The following is a 12041-nucleotide window of genomic DNA, read 5'->3' as shown; positions in this document are numbered from 1 at the left end:
GGCAGATGGAATTTAACCCTGAAAAGTGTGAGGTGAACACTTTGGAAGGAATAATTTGACAAGGGAGTATTCAATGAATGGCATGACACTAGGAAGTTCTGAGGAACAAAGAGACCTTGGTGTGTGTGTCCATAGATCTCTGAAGGCGGAGGGGCATGTTAGTGGGGTGGTGAAAAAGGCATATGGGACACTTGCCTTTATCAATCGAAGCATAGATTACAAAAGTAGAGAGGTCATGTGGAGTTGTATAGAACCTTGGTGAGGCCACAGCTGGAGTACTGTGTGCAGTTCTGGTTGCCACATTATAGGAAGGATGTGATTGCACTGGAGGGGGTGCAGAGGAGATTCACCAGGATGTTGCCTGGGATGAAACATTTAAGTTATGGAGAGAGGTTGGATAGACTTGGGTTGTTTCCATTGGAGCAGAGAAGACTGAGGGGCGAGCTGATTGAGGTGTATACGATTATGAGGGGCATGGACAGGGTGGATAGGGAGCAGCTGTTCCCCTTGAAGGTTCAGTCACGAGGGGACATAAGTTCAAGGTGAGGGGCAGGAGGTTTAGGGGGAATATGAGGAAAAACCTTTTTACCCAGAGGGTGGTGATGGTCTGAAATGCACTGCCTGGGAGGGTGATGGAGGCAGGTTGCCTCAAATCCTTTAAAAAGTACCTGGATGAGCATTTGGCACATCATAACATTCAAGGCTGTGGGCCAAGTGGTGGTAAATGGGATTAGGTAGGTAGGTCAAGTGTTTCCCACCTGTTGGTGCAGACCCGATGGGCCAAAGGGCCTCTTCTACACTGTGATTCTGTGATTAGGATTACTAGTCCAGTAACACAAAGACAATGCTATTGTTTCCATTGGTAAGAAATGGAAAAAGCTTGCAAAGTACTTGTCATGTAGAAGCTGCTCCTTTAACTCCAGACATAATTGGGGAAAATTTGTTTTAACTTAACATCCCTACCTTCATCCCTTATATTAACTGAAATTATATTCCAGTTTTGCTAGGTTGTTTAATTTAGCTGGAATATTAATTATTGAGGCGAATAATGAAAATGCCTGAAAAAGGCTAGGCAGATTCTCTACAAAAATCCTTCTGAAATATCATTACATATGTAATGGAGTGGAATGAAATATTATAAGCTCCTAGAAGAAAACTAAAGGAAAACCAATTGTGAGAAAACTATAATAAGCACAAAACTGCAGATGCTAGCTATCTGAAACAGAAACAGAAAATACTCAATAGCTCTGTCAGTATCTATGCAGAGAAGAGGCCAGTTTACATTTCAAGTATAGATCCTTTGCCAGATTATGCAGTTAATAGATTATTGTTTGGCAAGGAGACAAAGAGTTACAGAACCAATGTGGGCAGAAGGAGTTGAGTAGCCATTATCCAGCTGAACATTGAAACATGCTTGAGGGGCTGGGTAGTCTATTCCTGTTACTATGGCATGGTTCTGTCATTGTATACATTTTAATCATACATACTGTTATTCATAAAGGTTACAGATCCATTTGACCATTGACCCTGGGCATTGACATGCACATAAACCTACTGAATTAGTTGTGCAATACTGAATACAGAAAGCACTTATGGAATTTGGATAAAAGACATGCTTGGCCATGCTTGATAGCTCATACACATTTATAAAAGTCACACCCGAACTTCCCAGATTCCTGCACCTAGTATCTTCAGAGAAGTGATGAAAACCCATGTGAAACCAAGTAGAAAATACATGGAGTAAAATGCCAGCTATCCAATGGTGAAAACAACCATGAGATAGAACATTATTCATATTCATTTCTCATATATCATATTACTGCAAGGACTATGTGCTTGGCTTTCAGCCACCTGGCTGGTGAAATTCTTTTGCCTTCAACTGCAACTTGGCTCAGTGGGAATAATTTTGTCCTATTGGACTATTCTTACTACGTAAGAGCGTTACATCCCAAGAACAAGTTTAAAAATAGGTTTAACTTTGGAGACAGTCTCCACCTGAACAGTGCTGATCAGAACCACTGAATTTATGGCATTGTTCTTTAATATTTACAACATTTTTTAACTCCTCTTGATTCCTGATAGGTTCCCAACAATAGAAAGGCATCGAGCTAAATTTAAACATATTTTCCAATCCTTTAAATTCAGAAAGTACATTAAGGAAAGCTCTACTATCCAAGGTGCAAATAGCAACACTGTTGATCGTATTATGGGGAATTACAGGAAGCAAGAGGTTTTATCTCTTTCACAATGTGACTCCTCCACTGTCCCAATGCTGTAACATTCGCCAATATTTCTCCTCAAAACAAAAGCAAAATAGCGCAGATGCAAACAAGTGCAAATAAAAACAGAAACACACAGCAGTTAAGCAGCGTCCCCAGAGAGAGAAACAGACATTTTAGGATATTTTAGACTTATCATCAGAATTTTTAAAAAGTTGGAGATGTGACAGGTTTTAAACAAGTGCAGAAGTAGGTAAAGGGTGGGTGGTGTAAGAACAAAAGGGAAGGCCTGTGATAGGGTGGAAAGTGGTCTTCCCAATGTGGAAGACCAAATGCAAATTAAGTAACTGCTTTGCGGAATGCCTTTGTTCAGTCTACACACGTAATCCCGAATTTTCGGTCACCCTCTTATTAATTTTCTGCCCCACTCCCACTCTGATTTCAGCCTCCTACACTGTTCTAATGAAATTTAGTATAAGCTCAAGCAACAGCACCTCATCTTTTAACTAGGTAATTTATAGTCTTCCAGACTCCAAATTAAGTGCAACAACTTTAGATTATAACCATTACTCACATTGTTTGGATAGCAACTGTTGGTGCAGATTCTGCTCTTGCCATTTACACCTCTTCTAGACACATCTTTGTTTCTTTACTAGTCCCATTACCATCCCTCCTTTGTCTTGCACCATCATCCTTTTATTATTTAATCTCACTTGCTTTCCACCCAATCACGTATCCCCTCCTTTGTTAAAAGCAAAATACTGCGGATGCTGGAAATCTGAAACAAAAACAAAAATTGCTGGAAAAACTCAGGTCCGGCAGAATCTGTGGAGAGAAATGTAATCATGTACCCTTTCCCTTCCTCTGTACTTGCTTCAAGTCTGAGCGTTCTCCAGTTCTAGCCGGAGGTCCTGCTGCAAAATTAACTTTCTCTCCCCACAGATGCTGCCTGGCCTACTGACTCTTTCCAGCGTTTTCTGTTTTTTATTTCCTTTCAAAGCTCCTGGGCTCAGCCCAATGCGTTTAACAATTGCAAAATGTTGTTTTATGATGGGGTAGAAATCATCTGCAATCTTAACAGCAAACTATGCTGGATGACAATACATGTAAACGTGGGCCCAAAATGCAACCTACTCAAAATTAACAGACATATTTATTCTTGAAAGCAGTAGCTTGAATATTCCGTGAACAGATTAGTTTATAAGGGGAAAAAAAGCGAACCGCCTTTTTAAAAATTGATATTAAAGTTGTATAGATAAACAATGGAACGAAATGAAGCCTAAGTACAGCTGCATTGTCAGGCAGCCGGTATCCACACGCTTCTGGTTCACACACAATGTTAACCATTTATCTTTACATCACTTTAATTAAAGTTGAAACTTCATAAAGCACAACATTGCGGGCGTTTAAAGGCCTTGGTTCCCAAACGGCACAGCACACGTTAAAAGTCAGCTGACACTGCACACATAATAAGCTTTGGAGGCGAAAAGAAGTTCTAAACTGATTGTGGTTGTCTCACGTGGAGCAGTGATCTTTGGAAGTATTAATCGGGTTCAGTAACGGGATTGCTCATTCTCGAATGAAGATAAGGATTCACGATCTAATGCATTCATCAGGATTTAAAGTCCTGACGTCAGGGCGAGGAGCAGTCTGGAAGTTTTCACAATCATTAATCGTTGCCTTCTGTCAACCTTGGAAGCAACTGGCCAGACTTGCCATGACAAATGATGCCTCGAACTAACCTTGTCCTGCAGCTACCAAAGAGGGACTGCTGATTTCACCCTTTCTCTACCAACCTTCAAATCTAAAAAGAAAAGTAGCAGCAAACATGGGAGACACTAGCAAGGAAGCTGTTGAGAAATACTTGGAGAACAACCCACAATTCGCCAAGGAATATTTTAACAGGAAACTCAGGCCAGAGACAATTGGTGCAATCTTCAGGGATGCAAAAGCAGAGTTAAAGGACGGGGCCTCCTTCAAAGACCTGTGCAAGCTGGAGGAGTCTGACATTGTGTTTGAGTTGGTCAAAGAGATGCAGGATGACTGCAATGTGGAGAAGCAGATGCACAAGGTACTCCAGAGGATTGTCACCCTGGTCAATGCAGATAGAGGCAGCATGTTTATATTCAGGTCGAGGAATGGCATAGCAGAAATGGCCACGAGACTTTTTAATGTGACCAGAGACTCCAGTTTTGAGAATAATCTTGTGTCTCCACAGAGTGAGATAGTTTTCCCATTGGATGTGGGGCTAGTGGGATGGACAGCACGTACGAAGAAGGTGCAGAATGTTCCTAATGTTATGAAGGTACATTGCTATTGAACAAATGACATGCATTCAATAATATTTAGCAGCTACATTCTAATGCAATTCGAAGTGGCATCTGATCAGTATGATTTATACAAGGTAGCATTCCTGAAACGATTAGCTAGGAATTATTGTTTAAGAAGTTTGAATTATCCTACATTTATACCCACACACGAACACTGCAAAGTGTGTGATGGTGCACAGGACAAGGTGGAAAAGCAATCCGAATGGATCTTTAGTGGCGTTCTTGTGTATTTGGAGTTTGCCATTTTGAACATCAATTGGTGTCTTTTCATGCTGGGAGTTGTGTGCATCCCCCATATGTTTTTATTAACTGTGTCCTCTTCTATTTGTTTAATTCTCTCCCTGTGCTTTGTACCTTTGTGTTCTCTTTTCTTATGATCTTTCCGTGATTGTTTTCTGTTTCTCCTTTCTCTGTGATTTGTCTTTCGTTATTGGACTTCCCTGTCCGTTTTCATTTGGTGGCGATAGTGGATGATCAGGGTGGGATTCAGCTAGAGGTAAAGGCAGCTTGCGGATAATGTTCAGGTGAGAGTTACAGGAAGTTTCGGGTAATGTTTAGGTGAGAGTTACAGGGAGTTGCGGGTAATGTTTAGGTGAGAGTTACAGGGAGCTTGCGGGTAATGTTTCAGTGAGATATACAGGGAGTTTGCAGGTAATGGTTACATGAGAGTTACAGGGAGTGTGCGGGTAATGTTCAGGTGAGAGTTACTGGGAGTTTGCAGGTAATGCTTAGGTGAGAGTTACAGGGAGTTTACGGGTAATGCTTAGGTGAGAGTTACAGGGAGTTTACGGGTAATGCTTAGGTGAGAGTTACAGGGAGTTTGTGGGTAATGCTTAGGTGAGAGTCACAGGAAGCTTGCAGGTAACGTTTAGGCGAGAGCTCCAGTGAGTTTCAGGTAATGTTTAGGTGAGAGTTATAGGGAGTTTGCGGGTAATGTTTAGCTGAGAGTTACAGGGAATTTGCAGGTAATATTTAGGTGAGAGTTACAGGGAGTTTCGGGTAATGTTTAGGTGAGAGTTATAGGGAGTTTGCGGGTAATGTTTAGGAGAGAGTTACAGGCAATTTGCAGGTAATGTTTAGGTGAGAGTTACAGGGAGCTTGCGGGTTGTGTTTAGGTGAGAGCTATGGGAAGTTTGCAGGTAGTGTTTAGGTGAGAGTTACAGGGAATTTGCAGGTAATATTTAGGTGAGAGTTACAGGGAGTTTCGGGTAATGTTTAGGTGAGAGTTATAGGGAGTTTGCGAGTAATGTTTAGGAGAGAGTTACAGGGAATTTGCAGGTAATGTTTAGGTGAGAGTTACAGGGAGCTTGCAGGTTGTGTTTAGGTGAGAGCTATGGGAAGTTTGCAGGTAGTGTTTAGGTGAGAATTACAGGGAGCTTGTGGGTAATGTTTAGGTGAGAGTTACAGGGAGCTTGCTCGTTATGTTTCGGTGAGATTTACAGGGAGTTGCGGGTAATGTTTCGCTGAGAGTTTCAGGGAGTTTGTGGGCAATGTTTAAGTGAGATTTACAGGGAGTTGCGGGTAATGTTTAGGTGAGAGTTGCAGGGAAATTGCGGGTAATGTTTCGCTGAGAGTTACAGAAAGTTTGCGGGTAATATTTAAGTGAGAGTTACAGGGTGTTTGCGGATCATGTTTAGGTGAGAGTTACAGGGAGATTGCGGGTAATGTTTTGGTTAGCGTTACAGGGAGATTGCGGGTAATGTTTTGGTTAGCGTTACAAGGAGTTGCGGGTAATGTTTTGGTTAGCGTTACAGGGAGATTGCAGGTAATGTTTTGGTTAGAGTTACAGGGAGATTGCAGGTAATATTTTGGTGAGAGTTACAGGGAGTTTGCAGGTAATGTTTTGGTTAGAGTTACAGGGATTTTGCAGGTAATGTTTAGGTGAGATACAGGGAGTTTGCGGGTAATATTTAGGTGTGTTACAGGGAGTTTGCAGGTAATGTTTAGGTGAGAGTTACAGGGCATTGCGGGTAATGTTTTGGTTAGAGTTACAGGGAAATTGCGGGTAATGGTTAGGTGAGGGTTACAGGGAGATTGCGGGTAATATTTAAGTGAGAGTTACAGGGTGTTTGCGGATCATGTTTTGGTTAGAGTTACAGGGAGTTTGCGGGTAATGTTTAGGTGAGATACAGGGAGTTTGCAGGTAATATTTAGGTGAGTTACAGGGAGTTTGCAGGTAATGTTTAGGTGAGAGTTACAGGGAGCTCGCAGGTAATGTTTAGGTGAGAGTTACAGGGAAATTGCGGGTAATATTTAGGTGAGAGTTACAGGGAGATTGCAGGTAATGTTTAGGTGAGTTACAGGGAGCTCGCAGGTAATGTTTAGGTGAGAGTTACAGGGAAATTGTGGGTAATGTTTTGGTTAGAGTTACAGGGAGTTGTGGGCAATGTTTAGGTGAGAGTTGGTGCAGAGTTTGAGTGGAAAGCAGTGTGAAAGGGGTCATTCTGTATCACTTCATCTCATTTCTGTTTTCCCTTTCACATTTTCTCAAAGTCTTCATCCGCTGTTGTGTTGTCCATCTTTACCACATCTCACAGTCATCATGCCCAATAATCTCACCATGCCTCCTGACCACATCCCTTCCTTGATCCTATTTCCCTTACCCCCCTCTTCCTCCTTCACAATTCCCTCCTTTCCCTTATTTTCTTTTTCCCAGTCTCCTTTTGCTCTCTTCCAATCTCCTGTCTGCTCGGTGCACCTCTCTTTCACTCCTTTCCCCTTCCCGACCCTCCCATCTTTCAAATCTTCCTCCCTTCAATTCTTTTACGCTTCTTCTCTTCATCCACATTGCCTCTTTGCAGCTTCCCCTAAGCTTCGTGTCCCCTCAGCTACGACCCTACCTTGTCCTCCCATCTTTGGCACTGTCAATTATTTCAGAACTGCCCACTCCCTTTCTCATGCCCCTCCCAACTCCCCACCAAATCCCCCTACCCATCCCCATCAATTCCCTAGACCTTCAATGTCACCAATTTCCTAGCAGTGAGTTGAAAAATCAGCAGTTTGGTTCTTAAAGGTGCTGACATGTTGACTAGGAGGATGGCCTTAAGGAAAAATTCTGTACCAACGAGGACAGAGAGGTTGTGGGAGCAGTGAGTAAACGGGCAGTAGGTCCAAAAGTGGTCGGGGGAATTGGGAGTGGGATGTTGGCAGGAAGAGGAGAAAGGACACCTCAGGCCTGTGCTTGTGACTGCAGCTTAAAGCATATGTTCTTGGAGGCGGCTGTGAAGAGGGATGCTGCAGGTGTGAAACAATAGGGAAAGTAGAAATAAAACTGGAAAAGAAATTATTAAAAATAAATAAAACATACCAACATTAGTTGGAAGTACAATAATGGACCTCAGGAAGGAACAGCACTGCCACCTAGTGTCAGGAGGTTTGCACCCGTGAGGTTCGAGTTTGGAAGAGCAACATCATCACCTCTGATTGAGAAACCTGAAAGATTGGTGTAATTGTAATTGTGTGTATATCTTAAGGATTAAAACTAGCTAGCAGACATGATGGAAATTGCTCAAGAAATGCACAGTAAATGCAGAACTTAATTACATTACAGATAGATGATAATATAAGGCACAACTGCACAAAATCTAATTCTCCAAGAAAATAAACAACCCCTGGTCTTGCCAATAAAGTAATTTTAACTCGAGTGTGTTGAATGTTGCATGTGCAGAATGTTGCCCACTAGCTGGAACTTTTAAAGTTGTGACAGTACAAGTGTGGATGTGTCTGCTCTCTCACAACTTTAAATAGAGTGCTGGAAGTTTGCAACCCACAGGGGCTCCATTGGACTGACTGAGCAGGCTCTTTTTAAACCCAGTTGACATTCTAATGGAACTACACATTGTGGAAGGTGCTTTGCATTGACATGATAGTGGTAATAGAAAGGCATCCAAAAGTAGTATTCCATTAGAAAACCATTATCCAATAGAACTGAAAGGTTTTATCACAATACAGAGGATTCTGATAATTGTGACTTTTTGGAGAAAGATGAGAGCTCTATTCTGAATCACTAGTAATATTTTTTCAAATGCCATTTTAAGTCCACCATTGATAGCCAACAGTGTTTTAGAATAGATGGGCTTTATCTGCACAAAGCACCTCCAGACACTGATGGCGTTCACATATAATATATTGTAACATTTTTGCAACGTGATACTTCTCTCTGTTTTCTTTGATATACCCTGTAGTTTGAAATACATTAGCAACTTGTATTTATATAATGTTGTTCATGTAATAGAATAAAAGACACTTCAGAGGGGCATTATCAAACACAATTTGACACTGAGTCACCTAAAGAGATAATAGGTCAGATAAGCAAAAGCTTGGTCAAAGAAGTAGATTTTAAGGAGCATCTTAAAGGAGGAGGGAGAGGTAGAGAAGTTACAAAGGAAATTCCAGAGCTTGATGCCATGGCAGCTGAAGGCATAGACGTTAGTGGTGGTTCCCTGAAAATTGGGGGTGCACAGGAGGCCAGAATTGGAACAACACAGAAATCTCGGTGAGTTGTAGCGCTGGAGGTCAGGGCCATAGAGGGATTTCAACATAAGGATAAGAATTATTAATGCGAGGCTGCAGTACTTTCTTCATTAAATCAACAATTCAGATTTGAGCCCTCACTATTGTTGAAAAAATGCACAGCAGCCAGGGCCTTTTGTATTGCGGTTCAGTCGATGTTTGTCCATATTGCTAAAACCAAAATATCATTAAGAACACTTTTCAGTTGTATTGGAATAGATTTGTCTAATGGAGTTATACTTATGTATGCATTTTTTTTACTTTTGTGCATTTTGGGTGTATTTATTTTCTACAAGTGCAAAGTTTTTGGCTCCAAACCTGTATCAAGCTCGACTTAAAAAGTGCTCAGGCAACCATTGGAACTCTTATACTTTATAAAAGTAGTGTATGTGTGTGTTTAGGTATATGCATGGACAGCTATCTATATGGGTAGTATATTTTTGTGGATAGCATGTTTGCATTGGCAATATATGTGCACAAGGTAGCAAACATTCAAATAGGTTATGTAGCTGCATGCATAGTGTACGTATAGTGAATAGCATATGTTCAGGGGTATATGTACATAATTATATATTCATGTTTAGTGTACGTTCATGTTTAATGTAAATGTACAAGACTAGATAAATAATCAAACATGATATAATTAGAGTATCAGTTATATGCATAACTGCGTAACAGGTCTTTTTAATGTTCCATCAGGAAGAGCCGTTCCACCTTGAACATAACAGACATTTGCAGATAACTGAGCATTTCCCATAGTAATTTCAACTTTCACCAATAGTCTAAAGCAGATGATATTTAATGGGCCATGCATTATACACCGAGCTCAAGTTTGCTTTCCACTGAAGTCAATTGAAAACACAGTTAGGGCAGGATATATAACTATCCAAGTCAAACACTTGCTGCTATATCAAGACTCTGGATAACCTTTCTAGACTCATAAGATTGATTGAGGGGAAGATCGAGAAGGATCACAAAATTATGCATTTCTCAGGACTTGCCTTGCCCTTGCAATTTCTGTTTGTCACATGGTCAGAACGTACGAAGCAACTTCTCAGATGGGAACACACTGGTACCTAAAGCGTTTAGTCTTTGATTCTGGTGTTTACTAATGCAGTGGATTACCTATTATTTGTCATATATCTGAGAAGAAAATTGGTTATTTTAATTCTTGGAAAAGATATAAAACAAACAGCATTGGATAGTTATATACCCTGCCCTGATTGTGTTTTCAATTGACTTCATTGGAATGCAGACTTGAGCTTGGTGTATAATGCATGGCCCATTGAATATTGTCCACTTTAGACTATTGGTGAAAGTTAAAATTACTATGGAAAACGTTCAGTTATCTGCAATGCCTGTTATGTACAAGTTGAGCATTGTGCTTTAGCAAATAATAGAAGCCCTTCTGTAATTTAAGCTGTGGAAAAGCTGTCACACTAATAATTGGCCAATAAATCTGAAATCTGTTACTGTGGCCTTGAATTTCCTTGGATTTTCTACTATTGTGCACTGTAACTTCTCCGGAAGTATGAGAAAATTCTCATTGATGCATGTAAAGAGAGTCAAAGAAAATCTGAGGTTTAATTTCTGTTTGAGATGATCCAGGTGGTTTTTCAATCAACAGCAACTGTTTTAAAGAAGTTTCACTTCATCTCACCCAGGATGTAAGTGGGTGCAGCATTGCCGGCTTCCCTTGATTAACGTCTCACCCATTCCATCAGCAAAGCAGGTCTGTTCCAGGTTTTAATAGACTGACTTTTCCCATTTTTAACTGGCAAGCTTTTAATAGAGATTTCATAGAGTGCAGTTCAACAATTAATGTATTTTAGTTAAAAATACCAGATTCCTGTGAGATTTAGCACACACCCAATTTTTGCCCTAAAATTAGAAAAATAAAGGCTGTGTTATCAAACATCACGAACAGAGACAACTTCCTGGTTTTCCCAACATAATTAAATGAAGTACATGAACATTTACTTAGACACCTAATTACGAGGACACCACTATTGCAAATATGACCCATAACGTGTGTTGGAGACAAATAGAAATGTGACTCTGTGGTTCTGTCCTAGGATGCCCATTTTTCTGAATTTGTTGATAAACAGACTGGCTATACAACTTTGAACATGCTAGCTGCCCCAGTGGTGCAGGGGAAGGAGGTTTTAGCAGTCTTGATAGTGATCAACAAAATTGGAGAACCACATTTCACAACAGAAGACCAAGAGGTAACTAGAAATGACTACCTTAGATTTTTGTGCAAGTTTAAAGAAAATCAAATCTATTGAGCGGTAACCTATTCATTCATTTTATATTTCTAGGTTTTTACAGAATATCTTAATTTTGCATCTTTAGCACTGAGATACTCTCATATAAGTTACCTCTACAATGTGGAATTACGACGGTCCCAGGTAATATTTGTGTTAGATTCAAATAAGTTCTTTGAAAACTTAATTCTTTCTCAAATACCCACACATTACATTTTGATGTTCTTCACCAATGGAGATGGTGGTCCAGGTCAGAGTAGTAACACCTGAAACTTCACTCTTGCAGTTGGTAATGTAAACTGTAAATAATATAATATAATCATCATGTAATCATTCTCAGGGATCAACTATTCTCCATTCATATTGCTCAAGAATTATCTGAGGGATCCTCGCTTGACTTTCAATACAAATTAACAAAAATGTCCTCTATCAAATCATTAAACACACTAATAAGCATGCTCAGTGTTTCAATGTTCAGTGACCTCTTTGCTCATTGGTTCTGAGGTGAGCAGAGGTGAGTGATCCTTAAAAGCACTGTTGGTGGCTGCTCTGCAAAAAAGCTCCGAATCTTTTTATCTTTTATTTTTGTGGGGCCAGGAGGAGCAAGCATGACCAATTGTTCACTGGGCTATGTGTTGTAGAAACTGCTCTATTTTATCATTTTTCGGTCAAAAGTAAAACTCCTCACCAAGAAATTTTCTCCCTCTGCTCCA

The 12041-nt window shown here is 40.4% G+C and overlaps 2 protein-coding genes across 4 annotated transcripts in view; one reads left to right on the top strand and one right to left on the bottom strand.

Moving 5' to 3' along the window:
• fra10ac1 (FRA10A associated CGG repeat 1) overlaps nt 1-12041 on the bottom strand; it is an 89266-nt gene that overhangs the window by 9761 nt on the left and 67464 nt on the right. The gene's annotated exons all lie outside the window — the stretch shown is intronic.
• The window catches only part of pde6c (phosphodiesterase 6C, cGMP-specific, cone, alpha prime), a 33081-nt gene continuing 25068 nt past the window's right edge, over nt 4029-12041 (top strand). For both annotated transcript variants that reach the window (XM_041210450.1, XM_041210451.1), the window contains exons 1-3: nt 4029-4524; nt 11137-11289; nt 11383-11472. In XM_041210450.1, coding sequence (XP_041066384.1) covers nt 4048-4524; nt 11137-11289; nt 11383-11472 — 720 coding nt within the window. In that variant the 5' untranslated portion in view covers nt 4029-4047. The remainder of the gene's footprint in view (nt 4525-11136; nt 11290-11382; nt 11473-12041) is intronic.

This window comes from Carcharodon carcharias, chromosome 17, assembly GCF_017639515.1.
Source record: "Carcharodon carcharias isolate sCarCar2 chromosome 17, sCarCar2.pri, whole genome shotgun sequence".
Taxonomy (NCBI): Eukaryota; Metazoa; Chordata; class Chondrichthyes; order Lamniformes; family Lamnidae; genus Carcharodon; species Carcharodon carcharias.
This window is presented reverse-complemented; position numbering and strand designations above follow the sequence as displayed.